At 38.9% G+C, this 20,305-nt stretch overlaps 1 protein-coding gene across 2 annotated transcripts in view; it reads right to left on the bottom strand.

Annotated features, from left to right (window-relative positions):
* CHCHD3 (coiled-coil-helix-coiled-coil-helix domain containing 3) overlaps positions 1–20,305 on the bottom strand; it is a 155,240-nt gene that overhangs the window by 21,261 nt on the left and 113,674 nt on the right. For both annotated transcript variants that reach the window (XM_069801535.1, XM_069801536.1), the window contains exon 6: positions 7,104–7,174. In XM_069801535.1, the coding sequence (XP_069657636.1) occupies positions 7,104–7,174 (71 nt within the window). The remainder of the gene's footprint in view (positions 1–7,103; positions 7,175–20,305) is intronic.

Here is a 20,305-nt window from a genome sequence, read left to right as displayed (position 1 = left end):
CTGTAACCAGAAACAGGTGTATGCTTCTTAAAAAAATCATACCATCAACTCTGCAAAACATGATCCCTTCCAGAAAGAGAGGTTTGCTGCTGTGTGCTCTGAAGTGGGGGCTGCGAGATTTGTAAGCTTTGATCCTACAGATGGCTTGGACTCATAAAAAATATCCTTAGAAAAGGTATTTGTAAATCTCAGCAATAGAAGATTACAAAATGCAGAACAAATTAATAATAAAAAGAAGAGACTGCGGGTTTTAACCTTCCTTGGTTTAATACTGTAATTGGGAAATCATTTACTCGTGTTTATACAAAATCCCAACAAAGGATGCTTAATGTATTAAAACAAGAGGCTTTAGTCCTTGAAAGGGAGCACGAAGCCAGATGTACTGCTGCAGAGCGTTACATGCCAACTACACCGTGAAGAGTCAGTCCTCATTGGTGGTGAGTGGCTCACGAAACTGCAGCCAGCAGCAAGAACTGTCCTTAATGAGTGCATCCATCAATTTTCAGGGGACTTGGTTGATTACCACCACACAAACCTAGGGAACGCGCCAATTTAACTGCTGGACACTGATGCATGAAGGAAGAGTTTCACTCACTTGCCTTCATAAGGAAGTCTATAAAATTACTTAACGTGTCTGTGTAAGCAAATATAGAAAACCTGTGGTGTGCTGGAACATGAGCATGTGCTGTCCCCTTCAAACACATCAACCGGACTCACCTGAAGAGGAAAGGGACATTCAGATAAGGAGGCAAGTTTCCCCACATGGTTATCCTACTATAACTACCCTACCTTCCAGAAAATCTTTTGTTATTTCAAGTACTAATTCATATTGAATAAAAAAATGCCTAGTCATGACTTTGTGCTTTACTAAAATTAATTTTAAGATTGCTTTCTCCATTCCAGACCATAAAGTATCTAACTGTGTGAAAAATTGGTGATAGCCCAAGGGGAGCTTTAATGAATGTGCCCATGATTTCTAGAAGAGAAACAAAAGGGAAAAAAGGATTATGGCAAACATGGAAAGAATTGGCTCGGCCCTCTTAATTAACATGCTATCTAAATTTTGAATAATGGATTTCAGAAGTTAATATAACTCTCAAAAACCACATTCAATGCTTCCAACCTACCTCCTGACCAAATAAGCACATTTAAAGTTCACATTACAGCTCAAATATATCAATGAAAACACACATCCCCATGCAAACAGTCATGATTCCGGGCTTAACAGAAAAACACACAGATATTATGCCAGAATCCCCTGCTCCCACTTCGTTCAGGATGAATCTGCATCTAGCTAAAAAGTACACAATTAATATTTCATCCAGCTCTGTTGAGTACTCTCATTCCTAATGGACTGTATTGATCAAAGGAAGAAAGTTAAATATCTATGTTGCTGTAGAGAAAACTAAAGTTGTCATTTATGAAGTGATCATCATTTCTTAGGTAAATGTACTGAATAAAGGGTTTATAGAATTTTGATATTCTAAAGCTGTTGAAAGGACATCCTCTTACATATGTTTCTAGGTTGCAGAAAACTGAGTCAGGGGTAACTACTGACCGTCAAAGTCCCTTCATCAAGCCAAGCTGCTGAAGCAATAGGCAACCCTATTCGAAAGGCAGAAATATGTAATTCTTGCTTCCTCACTCCGATTCAAAGGCATGCATAAGGCATGCATGGTGTAAAGGGCTTCGCCAACTGAGGGAACACTGTGTCAAAGCAAAATCACACGTACAAAGTATTAGTAGAAAGTCAAAACACGTTGCTTGAATGAGCTCTGCCACGGCAGCCCTCAGGTTAAGTCTATCAGGACCAAATACTGGCTGAAAGGAGTGAGCAAAGAAAACAGATTCTGTTTTATTCCTTTTGCATTTAAAAGGAACAGGATTTTGGATGTACAAGATAAATAACAGAGATCAAAAAGATTTGTAGTCTCTATCAATTTCTCTTCCTACCTGAATGAGCTTTACGCGTTCTGAATCCGGACTGGTTTAAACCCAAGAGGGGTGACAGTATCACATCCACTCTGCAAAACACCATTTACACTTCGCTCTTTAAGTGTAATGCTGTTAGATATCAGACAATGGCACTGCTTAAATCAACGTAAGCAACCCTCACTGCTATGCCACCCTCTGCATGGTGTCAGCACAACGGTGTGTGCAGCTACACGGCAAAGTAGCCTTGGGGAACAGAAAGGGGATGGAGTGCAAGAGTAGAAAGAAAGAGAAATATGACTATTTGAATACCTCTGCCGCTAAGAAAAGCAGCATGGTTTAAGCTGAGTTGATGGTATTTAACACTGTGCACTCCTTCTAGCATAACTTACAATCACATCAGTCTTATGCTCATCTGTGGGATGTTGTGGGTAACTTGGGACCGTCATCCCCAGCCATAATGCATGAAAAAAGAATTCAAGAATACTACCAGCAACAGCATCATCAGGGCAAACAATAGTGAAACGATTGTTTCATGACAAAGCACTACATACACGTGCTATATTTGTACGAGAAAAAGATTAATTCAGGATGTTTCTATTCAGAGCCCATCATCTTTGGCTGAGCAAAGGGAGCTCAACTAGAAGAAGGCAAGCCTGCAGGCTCGGTCCAGGGATTTCTAAATAGCTTACTATTTCCTGCTACTGTAAAAATACTATGTAGTATTTCACAAATAATTTATAATCTGTCCTTTTAACTTTAGTTTTTAAAAGCGACTAGTGCTAATTAAGGTAGCAAAAGGAACTGCTAGAAAACTGGAAGTTTCTGACCAGTGGATCTGCACAAGCAGAAACTATTTGCCTGGATATCTCCAACACGGATTTCTATGCTACAGTAGTATGTGAGTACAACATGATAGTTACTAAAGATATTTGCATTAAGGAACTATCAATATTCCTAATTTACAGATAGTGCAGAAGAGTCCCTTAAAAGTCACCATATGTGCCTAACATCAGAAGGGTAACGAGAACAGTGAAATAAACCCACGCTTCCCTGGTCTCAGTCCAATGTTGTCATTAAAAAGCTTATTTTCTCTCTATACTGCTTTGGTTTTTTTTCAATGTCCAGAATATTGGCATCACTGCTTTGTGAAACAATCGTATTTGAAGATCAAAGTGTCACTGTTATTCATTTAACACTGCTTCATTACAAACTTTCTCAGCTTCACTTCCCAGTTCAAAAGAATATTGCCTAAAACACAACTTGAAGGAAATACTTTTAATGTTTCTATGTATTTATAGATAAGCATCAAACATAACTGTGCTTTAAGTTTTATTTTCAGTAAACATTAATAAACCAAGCTTCGTGATACAGAAGTCACCAATTAAAGGAAGACATGATATTGATGTTTTGTCATTTATTCCTGTTCACTCCACCCTGAATCAACCCCCCCGCTGAACATATTTTCAGGGTTGTAATAGCCTGTTGCCTGGCTATCACCGAGCCCTCACTTCCATCAGTGATCAGAGCAATGGAAATGATCGAGGATCACGTGAAACATATTGATTTAGTTTGTAAAACTGTTTTTAAAACATCTCAAATGTGTGAAGATGGTACCGTGTGAAGCAGCCTGAGCAAATCCCAAACCTTTCTGTGTTTAATCAAACTCGCTCCTCCAGTTCCTGGGCGGCATTCCTCCTGATGGCAAGGTTCATGATCAAAAGTCTCATAGTAAGGGAATAAAGCCATCAAAATCTGTAATTCAGAATAAACACCCAAGCTTCCGGATGATGCAAAGAATCCTCCATGATTAAAACTGTTAGCGCTGGATAATTTCATCCAGGAGTCTATCAACATACCAACACATATAAACCCTGCCCCGTGATGCACAAGATCCAGCATTTGGCTTCCTTGCAGACACAGGAGGTTGGAAGTGACATCGAAGTGACACACGGAGATACCGGGGAAAACCTCACCCTTACTTTGCTTTGCACAAACACCGCTGAAAGGAACAGCCCATCCCCAAAGAGGACCTGGATCTTCTGTCAGTCTGGCCAGCTAGGGAGTATGTTTTTGCCAAGCAACCAGCAGCAAGAAACGACTACGTGTTGTCTACAAGAGAGCAGTGGAGCCAGAGAGGAATAGCAAAATGTTTTGGAAAAAGCACTAGTGTGCAGCTATGAAGTCTGCTATCTACCACAAGGAATCAAACCCCACAGAAGATAAAGTAAAAACATTTATTTTAGGCAGAATTTGCCCTATCCGCTTACTGTATTCCTAAATGAATAGTCAAGATGTTACTTGGCTCTAGACACCACAGGGGAATAAAATGTCACCACCACAGCTGCCAAATTTCCCGCTACCAGCCCTTCAAATTAAGGAAAAAACCCCACAGTACAAACATACAATTTGATTAGCTAAAGTTCAAATCTTTGCCCAAAGCCCAGCTCTTCCTCTAATATTGCATTCTTTTCTTCTTGTGTAAACTTCTCATTATAACAGAGACATCTTCATAATATAATAATTCTGGTTATAATGTAACTGCGGGTAACATAACTCCTACATTAGAAAAGGCAGCATGCTCTAGTAATGTTGTTTTAATGCAATTTGTGTACTGCAGGAACTGACTGAACCTGGTCATTTAGGATTTGATCAATGTGAATTAGTGTCTTAAAGAGATGAACCATTTGATAATTCAGAATTTGATCAATGTGAATCAGGACCTCACAGAGATAAAACATTTATCATGAACATTTGGAATATCAGTCTAATCCAGGCAGCGCTGGAGAAGGTAATAAGCAGGCATCAATTAAGGACTGCAGACAAAGTACAGAAGACCTGCCAGTTCTCTGATCCAAGTCTATGTGGGATATTTGTTTTCTTCCCTTTTAATGGGGTGAGTTATCCCCAAAGACTGATGAAGCCACAGCTGATGTAATTTCAGGGACTAAATGGAGGAAGGAAAAGGAAAATCCGGGAAATATTTAAGCAATTATCCACTTCTCTTTGCTCTTGAAAGAGATGTAGCTTAAAAAGTTGAAGAAATGCAAGTTATCTCAATAAAACTTCGTAACTAATTCTAGACATGTATAAAATAAAGTGAGACTATTTCGTAATGATACCACAATTAGATCTATTAATCTTGCACTTAGAACCTGAAATCACACTGACGTGCAGCACATCGGTTTATGCATTAACAAAATTTAGCAGTTCAACCTTATTTAATTCTTCTTTTACAGCCAATTAAACAAGCTCTTTAAACACCATCTCTTGAAACTCTGTCCTCAATCCTCACATGCAATTAAACTGAACATGAGAAGTACCTGGTGACACCAAAAGAGCATCATCTTTAGGTTTCACTAAATCATTCATAATTTATCCATCAAGTTACATATAAAAGGCAGTGATAAAATAACAGCAGCTGAGCTTAAACCTTCAATAAAAAGACATGGCATTTAACAGGATTTTCTATCAGGAAAACTTTTAAATTATAAAGTAATATTGATATTTCATGCACTTTATCAAATCTACTGCAATTTATGCGCATACTTCAGATACCTTTTTCTTTTCATAATGTTTTCCTTTTGCTCTTTAAGGCAATGGACCAAAACTGGATCCACTAATCAAAAAGCTCCAAATAATAATTTTTTGGAAAATTTGGCCTGAAGTGCAAAGGAAGCATAGCAGTTTCAGTAGAGGCATTACAGCAAAGACTAGTCAAATAGGTGATTTCTATTTATGCCCTTAGTCTTTAAGAGAATGAAGAAAAGACCAATCTCATCAAGCGTTAGGAATCTCTGATTCCCTCTTCAAATCCCTCTTCATTAACCACTCTTTTCTTTATCCAGATAGACTGAAACATCCTTCAAAATGGTTTTCTGAGAATTCTTAGACATTGCCTAATGCTATGGACTGGCCCCTGCTGGATTTACTGGCTCCATTTGTGCAAAAAGGAACCCAAAAGCATTACCTTAGGAAATCATTAATATATTGGGGTGAAGAAACCAAACCCAAAGCCATTTCCCACCTCTGGCCACAACAACCCCCTAGAGCTATCAACTAGTACTTCAAATCACAACAAAGGCTTGTTTTGGAATAATGAAAGTCAGATTAGGCAATAATTAGATTTCAAAACTTGAAAATACCCAAGTGTAACAGAGGAAGGAGAGATACCCCCTTGATGGGAATCTTACCACAGACGAAAAAAATGACAATTAATAACAACATACCATTCTTCCCATACGTAAGGGGAAACGCTCCAAATTATGCTTACATCAGACTTTGAGTCAATGGTCACTTTGCCCCTCTCGTTTAAGGGACAGATGAATTCAGTCCTCAATATACTCTGCACCATTGACCAGTACAAAGACTTCATATATACACTAGAGAATACTTAAAAATTCATGATATTAAGAGATAAAATTATGTCTATCTTACAATTAAGAACTTTATTTATATAATTATCAGCAGCTCAGAAATGCCTTTTCTCTTCTTGCTCATCAAAAACCGAAACAAAACCCAAAGTGAAAGACAATCCCTCCACAAACCTAAAAATGGTCACAGAATAATTCATTTTATACAGCATTTCTTGGTTACTCCTGAAACTAAAAGGCTGTAAAAAGTTCTCTCTGTATCCTTACTAAAATGATAAATGGAACCTTCTGCCTAAGGGATGAACAAGCAGAAAGGGAAGAGTCCAAGGCTAAGGGTCAGAGTCACTTTGATCCATCAATTACTGTATCTTCATTTAACCATCCTCAGGACTAATAAAAATTATTTAATTTGACCTTCACTGTTAAGGGCAAAGTGAAGTTGCTAATTTAAATCCTTTCCAATCACGCAAGCACAGGATGAATACTATTGTAATGCAAAGCTGGAACTACATTTTTGGTGCTCCATTAGAGAAAAAATGTTAAGGAATATATTTTTAGACTATTTCATGCATCTTATCAAATATAAATTAATTAGTATATTACTAACTGCGCATCCAATTTCTATGCAGCTTATGGCTACTATGCTCTGGCTTCCAAATTCTTCAAAATTCTCTCATTTCAATAACCAGCATGGACTGTTAGGACCTATGATAGGGGGAAGGGGAATTATTGTGCATTTTAATGTGGATAAGAACATATCTAGCTGCCAGGCTCAAAAACAACAGTAGAAAGACTTACTTGAACCGAGCTGACACTTCATCAGCAGCTTTTTGGTATTGCTCCGTGGTAACTTTGTAGAACTGGGCACTCTGGAAAGTAAAAAAAAACCAAAAAACAAATAAACAAACCAGTTTGCATATAATATCATTTATATACATACTTATATCTAGTAAATAATGCTAATTTGGATATTTAAGTTGCTCACCCCCCCCCCCCAAATCAGGTATTCTACAAAGTTTCACAGATGACTTTTTGTTTGGCTGGTTGTTGTGGTTTTTTTAAATAAGTGTGTCCTCTTGCTTCTGGAAGGTTATGCAAAAGAGATGGCTCTCAGGGAGGAAACCGTAAAGAGATATGGGGTAAGAATCACATATTTAGCACTAGGTCCTGTTGGAGCCTTTGAGGCTTCTCCATTAGGAAAAAAAAATCAAAATACTGAATCCTTACTTCTTTGCACGTCCCTGTGTGTGTTACTTACACATATATCCCCTTCTAGTTTGCAGGGGATACTTGAGTCAAACTTCAAAGCTGCACAATAAATTAACTATGGCTTAACTTTCTCTTTTGCTCTTTGCCTTGATAATGCCTCTCGCAGTGAGTTATTTTAATATTCCAAACTTCCAGGTTGCTTCAATCAGTTGCTAATTTTAATTTTTAAAATCAGGCAGCTTCGGAATATATTTTCATCTCCCCTAAACCCAGGAATGCCTTTCACTCAGTTCCACCAAGTCATTAATTTCCAAAATGCGGGCAAGACAAGATTGAATCATCAAGCAATAGAACTTTTCTACACTTAAAAATGGCAAAGTTTCTCAGTGGGACATAGGATATTTAAAGACAAATCACTATAATGTTTTGATGCTTCATATCTAGATAATATATACTTGGTATTTTTCAAGAGGTTTTTTTATAGCCTTAACACAGTTGGACTTAACATGTAATAACTAAGGCACCTGGCTTCACAGTTGGAGGAATAAAGAAAAGTTAAAGCAGTTCAGAAGTTCTCTAAAACCATTTTTCTCTGAATGCTGGGGAAAACAGGTCGTGGAGATGTATAAAGGTTTTGTTGGCACTTGCAAGAACTCTTCTGTAGCTTTGCAGCTCTTGAGTCACCTGGCATCCCAGGGAGTCATGTTAACATGGCAACAAAACTCTTACAATCACACAACGCATGATTACATAAAAACCATTTTGAATCCTTATTTCACCAATCTACCTATTTATACCATGGTTTTAAGTTATTCATGCCACAACATTGATTTCGCATCTTTACAACATTTAACATACATGAATGGCACAATGCAGTCCATGGAAAGCGTCATTCCAATTTTATTTTGGGTAAAGTAAGCAGTTTTATTTATTTAAGACATTGGTGTATGAAAAAGCAATATGCCTAAAACATGGTTAGGGGAAAAAAAAATATTAAAAAACTCTGTAACTAGAGAGATCACTCTTTTGTAAAAGTCAAAGATGACATAGTCTCCTTGATCATTGGGTTAGTAAACATGTCCTGAGCAACATTTATCTGTGCCAAATTATGTTATGAGGAATGCAGGTAAGATAGCCCACTACAGCAAAACCACTTGATGGAAACTCTGAAACAGGCAGTGCTATCTACAAAAATAAAAGGAAAAAATATTTTTCCTTTCCATTTGAGGATCTCATCTTCTGAGGTTCCTCCTTGTGAATTATAATCTTGAAAAATACAGAAATCACTGAAAAAGAATACCAGCTCCGGACATGGGTGAAATTGTATTGCAAGTCTAATATTTTACCACAAATTATAACAAATTGCGTAACATCCACTGGAGTCAAAGGTCATGCACAGATCACAAAGAGCATAGTGGTCTACTGCACTCTTGCTTCTGAGATTCAGACCTAATAATTCTTTTGTACTGGAATCAAGGTTTCCATGCATGTGACTTGAGGTCATTTATTTTTTCATAAATCATCGTTGGCCAGTAAGAAAATGAAAATGAAATCCTCCTCACACCAGTGACCCCCTTGCACTTAGCAATCTCAGCTGCCCAATGACAGTCACATCCAGGTTCCTTGGACATAGATGAAATCAATAGGTATGCGATTAGACAGCAGACTGACTACGGTGTGAGCGCGGACAGGTCACCATCTGAAATGATGAATAGCTCTCTATCATCCTCCAGTCCCCTCCGATGCTAACATTTACTATAATCTTATTTGGGCTGCGATTTATCTTTCTTTTGCCTGATCAATAAAGATGAACACAACAGTTGTAAGGATCGATTGCAATTTTTTATCATTTTCAACCATGAAGGAGCATTTCTGACACAAAAACAATATTCTGAGTGTACTTGTTCTACTTTTTAATCGCAGTTGAAGTGATCAACTGAGCTGCTATATATGCCAAGAAGTTTTAATCCTGCAGTAGACTCAAGCTATCAAGAAATCATTTGTTATCTTAGATAAAGTGTGCTGTGTTTCTTGGATCAGATCTTCCTTTGAAATTCATTCAGGTTCTCTTTTAGAGATAGACTCTCCATAATCCATTGATGAAGTTTCATTTTAGAAGTCCTCCCTAATCCTCAAGATAAGAATGCAGTGGTCATTTCTCTAAATACAGAAAAAAATGGTGCTATAACATAGCACTGTTAACCTAAATAATTTCCTCACTCTTTAGATAAATACATGTATTTATGTTGTATGTGTAGTCTTTATATTCATGTACTGCTCAATACAAAGCAGAGGAAAAAAGCTATGGTCCAATTCTCAGGTTAGCAGCAGTGGCAAACTATCAGAGAGCAGGTCTGGATCAGGCCTGTGGATCTTCACAAGTTCCAGCAGATACACCAAATGCAGCTGTTTTCTCCCCAAAGCGTGCACGGGGAGGACAAAGGGAAAGGAACAGAAACGCAAGACCACCTCCCATTCTGCATCAAGCGCCATGTGCAGGAACATACAAAGCTCAGCTATGTTTATTACATTCCAGACATATATACTTTCTATATATTCCTAGGATTCTTTTAACTAAATAAGGCACTAAAATGGTAGCAAATACTACAACCAAGTTCCCTTGTCTGATTTAGGTCCCTCGGGCACATGCATTATAAAATGGTCTTCACTTAAAGTTACACAGCATTTTCCCCTCTTTAAAGATTTCTCTGTTGCTGTATAACAAAAAGAAGGCTTTCTGTAGACCTCCACAGTCTCTTTTATTGCAAGAAGTATGAAAGTGCAGGAAGTGTGTTACAAAAGACACTAGGAACTTCCAAGAGGGAACAGAAGCGTCAGGGTTATGGCAATTAATCATCATCCCAGATTATGTAGAAGATGCTATTTCTGTATCTGTTATGGAGTTCTTGCACAATGTGGGCATGTTGCTTGACTTCAGTATCAAAATAAAGCAGCAAATTTGGTTCTTGGTGACTAAACCTTAGCTTCTTCAAAGTCAAGTGTGTAGTCTAAACTGATCACTGAGGTGTGCTCGCTAGCAGATTCCTCCCGTCTCACAGAGTATTCAGAATGACATAAATTACTCTGTCGCTGCCGACTCAATGGGGGCCTGAATAACTAACTCAAAATAGGTGATTAACTTTAAAGCTGCTAAAGTTGGGGGAAATTAACCCACTTGTGTGCATGCTCCTCATGTGCCGTCTGCTTGACTGAAGAGACAACTGCCCACCTTTACAATAAAAATTGACGTACTGGATCAGACCAAATACTCATCCAGCTCAGGACTCTGGCAAGTATTAAGAGCACACGCATAGGATAAAGAGCAGAACAGGCAGACATTGATGCTGGGTCATCCTCCAGCACACACAATGACTAAAATCTAGTCCTAGGGTTATGTCCCAAAGTGCACCATGACTGCCAGGAGGGATAAACCCCAGCTGAACAGCCATAACTGAAAAGTGAGAGTCCTATTCCCAAAAACAAAATGCCAGAAAAAGCTAAGGATTCCAAGACATCATGCCTTACCTACCTCTTACTGAGCACAAAAGATACTTGTGATCATTAGTCACCATGCTTTTGCCATGCATAAAGAACTTTAGCCTTAATTACCTTCCACAGGAATTAGGAAATTTATTTTCATTTCTTTAATATTATGGGAATGGTAACACAGAAAAGCCTATTAGAAACTAGTAATTTTTCAAAGTTTCAATGCTGTGAAATAAATAATGGATGCTGTGCACACTAAGTAAGTAGGGTCATATGGGGGAACCCCAGCAATTACAGGAGCAGGTATGGCGATATGTTAGAGGTCCATGTCAGCTGAAGAAGCCCACTGCCTTCTATTCTGACATTTTCTAACTTGCAAGTATTTGAGTTTAGCATTTGGTTATTCTTTCAGCAGAGAAAGCTTGAAAAAAAATAATTGGTGAAGAGCAAGCTGGGGGAAGAGAAAAAAAGAAATTCACTGAACACTAGAAATGCTATATAAATAAAATCATGACAACGAGCTTGCATCACCTGGAAAATTATGATGCTTGAGATCTTTCAATACAGTCTTGTTCTACCTGATCTAGTAAAGCAGCAGGTAGGATTGACTTCTCCTGGCCAAGCTCTCTTACAGATTCTGATATTCCCAATAGCTATCAACTTCTCTGCCCTGTTCCCTCAATCCAGACAGCTTACTCTTCCATCAACCTATTCTTAACTGTATTTCCCACCCTGTATCTCCGAAAGAGGAGACTCTCCTGCTAACCAACTCCTACCTTCTCACAGCCTCTTCAACTCTCTGTACCCAGTCCCCCTCTTTCAGGCTGTGCCTCTGATGTCCTCAGCTCTCCTGTCCTTCTCAGTCTCACGGCATTGGCACAGTACGTTGTATTTAGCTGCTCTTCTGGCCGTCTGGGCTTTGGACTGGCCAACATGTATTTTGACAGTGCAAGAGTGACAGTCCTCCAGGAGCGAGTAATCCTCAACCTTCAGTAGCACTTGGGCAGCAGCATCAAGCAGATAATTACACTGTAGGAAACACTGTATTTTTCTCTGCTTACCCACCTGGATCTGTACAGCAGAAGGTTTTGGTAAGATAAGCAAAATATGAGTCAGAGGAGGGAAACCACTGTTTTAATATAGGTGTGAACTGATGTTTTTATAGGAATATCAGTTGTCCTGCTGAACTGGAGTAGGACAAGCTTAGGCACGTTTTCCCAGGAATGGCAAAAACCTGAACTCAGAAAGCATCCACACTCTGCCCAATTTTAGTTTCCTTGAAGAAAATTCTTAAAATGCAGTTCCAAAATTACCTACTCAACATTTTTTAAAACATTGTAACGTGTGCTCGCTTGTTAGTTACCATACAGGCAGTAAGCTGTTCAGAGTTTTGTTGAAAAACCTGCAAAACCTCATTAGTATTCACTCAAGTGACTACTTTCACGCGTGACTTCAATCTAATTGACCTGACTAGGACCACCACATGTTAAGTTACTTACTTAAGTGTTTATGGCCCAAAGATAATACATAGGTTGCAAGCAAATTGAGTGACAAGTAGTATTTTCTATGCCTTTCACTTTAGTAACCTTCTTTGAAAAGAAAGATCAGGATTAGTTGTTCTTGAGGAAGAAGTGCCTTTTTAAGAGCTACCTTCAAAGAAGGGAACAGAGAAAAGTATAGGCTGGCATTGTGGAAGAGAAGCTAAAGAAAAGAGGACTTGAATTTTAATTTTAAATCTATCCAATTTCCCCTGATAAATACACAGAGCCATAGCAAGTATAAATAATGCTATAATTCAGGTAGAGAAAAATGAGAACTGACCACGGCAAAAATATTTTCATTATGTTTGCCCCTGAAATAATCTTCCCCGAACAAAAGTAAGAGCAGAAGCTTCTTAAAGAACATATTGTGGAGGAATAGAAGAATTATTTTGCTAGACAGCTCTGATTTCAAAGGTCTGTGTAAGAAAATAAATTCCTACAGAACCTCAGAAGGTCAGCTGTTTTGTCTGCATGTGGGACCTCGAAGCAGAAGTGCATGTATTACTCTCTACTGAAAATCTTCAGATTTTCAGCCAGATAAAGTTCTGAAAGATCTTGTGTCATCCAAGCTGATAAAAGGTTATCAAAAGAACCAGGAGAACTTGAGGGCCCTCATTTAATTTCACTAAAGACACATCACCTATATGCACTATTTCATTACAAATGTGCTGAAACTGTTTTCACTGCAGACATACCGTGACTTCTTTTTGGCATTGAAATTTTTCTTTTAAGCCCCTTGGCTCTTAAAGCCCTGAACAGATTCAATATGAGAGTAACATTCATGCAACCTATTTAAGGGTTTTTTTTTAATTTAATTTAATAGTTACGTAGTTAACAGTTTATTTGACAAAGAAAAAGACGTGTGACTTCCATACAAAAGAGACAAATCTGGCCTTTGCTTCAAGTTAGTGCTGTGAAAGACAAAAATGAGCACAGCTTGACTTCAGAGCAGCTCAGCACCTGCTCCACCCACCAAAGCAATGAAGAGCTTGGGCTGTTTGGCACCTTTGAGAATCAGGGGAGAATTTTTAATTTAAAGACTTCTTTTTCCTTGTCATCCTCCCCCACAGAAGGACTCAAAGCATCGGCAGGCAAAGATTATCATGTTCCCTGAATGGCAAATTGGAAAGTTTTCTTTGCCTCTTTTTAATCCACATCTGCTGAAGTTAAGCTTTCTTTTATCCCTTAATTGAACTTCTGGCCATTTCATCTCAGTATCTTTCATGAACCCATTTGCAGATAATATGAAGCATTTTGTTTTATTCAATCTGTTGACATGCAGCCTGAGATCTATACAGCCTTAAAAGAGAAGATTTCCAAAGCCCGAAGGAAGGAATAGCTCTTAAGCCTATAGAGTTGCTTCACAGGTTTGAATCCAGCCTCAAGACCAACACAGTCCCCATCCTGTTCTCGTGCTGCAAAGTAGGAACAAGAAGTCTGGCACAGCCACCGCTGTCCAAAGAGACCAATTACAGCACTTGTGCAAAGGAAACCCACGCAGGAGTGTGTTTTGGGTACCGGGGGGACCATGAAAGGTGTATGATCACTAGATCACGCCCCACTGTTACACAAACTATGAAGTAGACCATGTGGATTATAAAGAAAAAGGCAAGAGCAACTGTTGGAAGAAATAAAGTTAAAACACCCAGTCATGTTTGATCTGTGAAGCTGTCACTAAAAGCAACAAGTGAGCAAAAAGAGAAGGAATTGGGGAAGGGGAAATAACAAAAAGAGAATAAGATTACCCACCCTAGTGTGCATACATCCCAGTTCCAAATTATATTAAATTACAGCTTTATAAGTACATGACCATTTTTATGGCATCTTTATTTGAATTAAAAACCTCTATTTGTCTCTGAATCGATTTTAATAAGCTATGGAAAACCAAGCATATAACGTCATACAGATTCCCAAGTAATCATGCATCTTTATTCTACCTCAAATGCTATTAAAATGATATATGAAGTAATTTCTTCTGAAATGTCATCAGATCAGGCCTTTGCTTGAATTTTTAGATAACTTATTTTTTATACAAGTTATGACTTCTCTCATTTGGTCCAGCTGCGCTATTCAGCCAATTGTTGCATTTTTCAACTCCAGAGATGAAATGAAGGATGTTCAATTCTGCATTCAGGGAACCTACGTAATGCTTATGACTTCTGCTCTTGTTGGGGTTTTTGCATGCTATTATGAGCTCCTTTTTGAATGAGGGGACTGATTGCCTTTGGTATTGTTTTGCCTTCATCAGAACCCACTGGATCGACTAGAAAGTTCTCTGTACCCGTCATAGGGCTGAAAATAATAGGGCATTCAGCCTTCATGAAACTCTATTCAAAAGGAGCATCTTTCCATAGAAGAATGGTTGCTGCCAAAGCAAACCAGTTTTCCAATTCTGAACTGCAGCATAAAAGTAACCTTCAGAGAAGCATCCAACAGGTCCCTCCATGAGGGACTCCGACCACATAACGAGGATGTTCAGGACAACTCAGAAATAGTCAGAGGCTAAAGATGCATGGACAGATCAGGGGACGTGCATTCATAGCAGAGAAGAACTTTTGATGTGCAAGAAGGGGGAAAAGTAGCTGCAAGGCATGGAGAGAGAAGACAAGCTGAAAGAGAAGCCCCACGATTAAAAAAAAGCTAAGGTAGTGATCTGGGATCCTGGCCTAAGCCTACAGAGGACATCTGGATAGTAAGGAAGTTAAGGCTAAGAGCAATTTTCAGGATTTTGGTGGAGTTTGTCTAGAGGTACGTTTCCTGCATTGGCTCAAATTCAAGTGCAATTCCCTCTCCTCTGGCCTTTAGTCCAGAGCCTTTCTAAAACATCTATGGCCATCTTCCTCTTACGTCCTGGAGTTCACACAGAATAGGTGTCTGAACTATTAGGGACTGAAGGGAGGACTTTGGACATCCATGCCACCACATACCTGTTTCTACAGAGGGATGAAAAGGCAAACACGCGCCCAAATATGCTGAAGAAGCCAGAGAAAGAGACAGTACTACGACCCACTCAAACAAAGGAAACAATGGAGAAACACATGCTGTATCCTGGCAAATGTTCTGCGAGAACAATTCACTTCCCAGCATCATTTGTTTGATTTCATGACGTGTGTTTGTCGAACAGTACACATTCAATGTGCAGCAAGTGGGGCAAAGTACTTAACTCAGTTATCAGCAGAAAATGGGGAAAATAGCATATCCTTTGACCTTTTCTTTTGAATTTCCAATTCTGTTTTTCAGGCACCACTAACTAATACCTTTAACTGCAACTATTAATGTCTCTAAAGTTTCTCCCAAGATATGCTTCACTTCACTTTTCTGCCCTAGTAGAACATTGATCTCTAATTTGTTAACACTCAGAGCTGCCAAAGAAAATGAAAACCTTTGTGAAAAGGACAAATCTATTCAAAGTTCTTACAGCTACTCAGCCAAGCATCTAATCTGCATGTAATTGTAGTACGGTCTTTAATACAAATGTTCTCAATCTTCGAGATGCACGTGTAAATGCACAACTATATTTACATCTCCTACTGATGACAAGATGCCTCATCTAAATGATTCCTGTTTACAACCTTCCTTCTCAGCCTCACCCCTTTCACCAATATACATTATAAATTACATTCTCCCTAAGGTACCAATGGCTATTATTTCTCCGTGTCGTAAAGCAGACTTTCTCCCCCCAAAATGGCATATGAACATGTCAAGTTGCCAAGTGCTGTCTTTGAGGCATATAGGAATCGGTTTGCTGCTGCCAGGCCTGATGCCCAAGAAATGTACGTTGAGGAATCCCTTCTCCCAGTGGCATTGGGTACAGACTGCAGCACTAGGAACAGCACATTCATAACGGATTTAAAATTCCCGTTGTTGGTTGCCTTTATGGAGTTCTTAAATACAGATACAACGAGCCACATTCCCATAACAAAAGCCACACCATAGGGAACTACTTCAGCTCACAAGCAAACTAGGATCAGCATGAGCCTTGGATGCCTTGTGTGAGTTAAAAGGATGCCCCAAAGTTTTATTTCAATGTACGTGTATATATCTGGCTAGTAAAAAAATGTCTTTTTGCTACAGCAGCACAAAGTCAATTTACCTTAAGTCTTCTGTTACGTTCATGTGTAATTGCAGCTCATCTGCTACATGAGTAACTTTTACAAAGTCCAGTGGTATTAGAGACTCAAGGGAAAACGATTTGAGCTTATCCGCAAAGTTGTTGTTGCAAACTCGTAACAGAGACAGCTCCGAGTTCAAGGTAGGTCATCTATGGACTACAGCAACCATAATTTTAAGATCATGTTCCTCAGCCTCTGCAGTCAGAGGAATGGTCTGGGAAAACCACTTTAAACACCACCTGTTTCAAACTCATTTTGGTCACCTTTCAGAGGCAGAGAGATACCTCATTAAAGTCATCAAAAGAATAAGAGAAAATTGTTTCTGTGAATTATGGGTGAAAATTTGGCTGGATTATCAGGCTCCACTTGGAGGCCAGCTACATGTAGAGTTCCTCAGAGGTCTATACCACAGCCATCCCTGTTTTACATCTTTATCAATGACCCAGAGATGGAGTGCATGCTCACCAAGTTCACAGGTAACACCAAATTGGGGGAACATGCCTAATGAGGAGAGGCCAAGGGAACAGCACTTATTTAGCTGGGAGGAGAGGAAAATCTGGGGGGACCTAAAAGCAGCTTTAAAAGCCCTAAGAGAAGGTTATCAGGATGGAGACAGGCTCTTTACTGATGTGCAGTGGGAGAAAAAGAGACAATGGTTGTAAATCAAAACAACAGAAGTTTCAAATAGATATAAGGGAAAATATTTCCCTCCAAGGATAATTAAGCAGGGGGACAGGGATCCAAAGAGGCTGTGGTATCTCCAGCCTTGCAGGTTTTCAAAGATCCAACTGGACAAAGCACTGAACAATCTCTTCTGTCCTCAGTGTTGATACTGCTTTGAGCAGGAGGTTGGACCTCCCAAGGCCCCTTCCAATCCAAATAATTCTACGAATATGTATGCTTACACTCAGAGATATATCTGATATCAGAATGAAAATCTATTTTGGCTTGTAGATTTGCAATCTGCTCTGCAGCTGTATGTGAAATTCATCTTGTGGCAGAAGCCCAACATAAAGAATCACAGATTAGCTGTATCTTCTTTCAAATAAATGGAAAGTAGCTGGGTTTAGCTTTGTTTATTAGATCTACCACTACCACTGCTCAGCGAGATTGGTTGCCTACGGGCATAATGAGTGCAGGATTACCATTTTTTGAAAAGCACAATGGTGCCACAAATAACACTTATGCGCAACCCTCAAGAGATCAAGAATAAAGTTCTTGAAAGAAATTCTAAAATATTCTGTCTCTCTCAATCCAACAGCCCTGGCAACAGCATCATCTCACAGGCTTGTTCCTGTCCCTATATCACAGCTTCAAAAAGTTGTGTCTTTGTTCTTCTGAACTGGTATCAGGTTGTGGTAACTTTCCTCAGGTAACCGGCTCAGCACAGCCAACGCCGATATAACACTGAGACTCAAGAACAAGTTTGATCGATACTACCAAAGCTCTCATACTGTGGAATTACAAGCTGCAGTATCCAAGTAGGATGAGCTTTTTATTCAGGACCACTTTAATATTTGCATTCGGTCAGACCAACAGACTTTTTTGAGTATTTCCAGCACAAATATTCTAAATGTTGGTATCTGGCTGTTTATATCACTGTCACATGAAAAGATTTTGATGATGTCAGGATCAGCAAAGAGGAGCTGAATACAGAGAGACCATCCTTTCTCTGTGCAAAGTTCGTGATCCATGTCAAACCACCTAAAAGATACCACAGCAGAAAGTCTTTCAATCACAAAATATCAACTGGCTGACAGCTGATGCTGTACAACAAGAACTAAGCAAAACTGTAAAAAACCTACATATCAATAACAGTTTTTGGTGATTATGAAGTGACTGAAGAACTTGAGGGATGGTCTTTTGCAACTGTTTTGAACACCATGTGCGAGCAGTGAGGAAATACCAGGACTGGTACAACAAGAATGCTAAGGATATAAAAAAATTCCTTGGTGAAAAACATTGTATGTATTTGTTTCCACGACTGATAAGTAGCCGAATCCAAGAAAACTACACTTTACACTCAGTCTAGATTGAGAACTATGCTCATATTTAGCAAAGCAAGAAATGAAATGAGCTCCAAGCATGTTTAAATCAAAATAATGTGAGAATTTTTCAATGTTCTTACAACAGTGTGTCCCAGCAGACCCATTCTGTTCGGAAACAGCCTTCTGAAAGAAATGCAGCCAAAACTAAGGCAGGTGGCCTTCTCACTCAAAAACCTGCTAAATAAAAAATCCAGGACCTATGAAAAAGAAACCAATTAAGTGTCTCCACATGCCACAGTATAATCATTAGCACCAAATACATTGCTTTGGAAGTAAAAAACGTGGTCGCTCTCAAGTAATAAGGCAACGTGCCACAAAATTCCTACAGCTGGATGATATGCTAGGCCAAATAATTGAAATGCAGACCTCTAAAAACATTCATAATTTATAACTATGTTTTGTGATCTCTAAAGATGATTCCCACTATTTACTGGGCTTCTTTTTCCTGCATTCTTCGCAGGTTCTGTTTACTCCTACTATCCATTTCAATTCTCCCTCCTGCAGTGCTCAGCGCATCTTTCAAGCCGGAGCCCTTACTCTGCCTTTCAACCATCCCGCAGGTATTTAGTGTATGTTCTCTCCTACATATGTATATTCTCCCACTGGTGTCTTTATTTTTCCTTTCCATTCAAAGTGATCACTTGTGCTATACACCTGTATTTCTCCAGTCATCCACAGCCTTTTGCAGAGACCTCTTCCTCATTAGTCTGAACAGATTTTCCGTTGTTTCTTGAGAACGCAGTCTGCATTACATACCTAGTCCCCTCACACCGTGTCCATTTATTTTGGCACATGTTGGGAACTCTAAATTTGCCCGTGTAGGTCACTGTTGTTATTATGAAGCAGGTCTGCTAATCCCTCTACCTGTGCTGGTATTTGTCTCTTAGGATGGGATTCATCATGCCTAATCTCGGCTACCTATAGATAGATGCTTGTACTACGCTTCCTCAAAAATCAACAGCAAAACACAAGAACAATGTGATGGCAAATCATTCCCTTGCCAAATTGATGGGATGGTTTGATCATCTTTCAGCGGCATCTATCTCTCACCGGCAACTACCGAGTGAACCCAGGTATTTAATGCAGACTAGAAGTTTCCACTTTAAGCTACATTAGGGAAGATGCATCACTGCCATTGTCTCAGCAAGGAGGATATACAAAGACACCGCAAGTTAGACGAGCTTCTCTGCGGCAAATACTCTGTAATACATTTGCACTATGCCAATATAACACCAAAATAGTACATAACAACTGAGGGAAGAGTTACACATAGTAGTTCTTTTCAAAATACCAGAAACCCAACCACAATAATTTATAATTCTCCTTCATTCCTTACAGCAACAGATCTAGCTAGATAAATTATAACTCTCTATTGATTAACACAGTTGCCTGATAAATATATGGAAGTTTTTGCAAGTTCTGATTTTTTGCAGTTTATTCTACATAACAGGTTATATCTATATAATGTTTGGGAGTATTCAAAATGCACTTGATAGAGTCAATATTTTTTCTCCTCTTTAGTAGGGAAGCTAGTCAATAAAAGCTCCCATATCTTTGATTTGGTCAGCTATCTTAAACCCACTATGGGAAAAAACATCCATTTT

This window comes from Haliaeetus albicilla, chromosome 14, assembly GCF_947461875.1.
Source record: "Haliaeetus albicilla chromosome 14, bHalAlb1.1, whole genome shotgun sequence".
In the NCBI taxonomy this organism is placed as follows: Eukaryota; Metazoa; Chordata; class Aves; order Accipitriformes; family Accipitridae; genus Haliaeetus; species Haliaeetus albicilla.
Note: the sequence above shows the minus strand (reverse complement) of the source record. Positions and strands in the feature narration are given on the sequence as shown.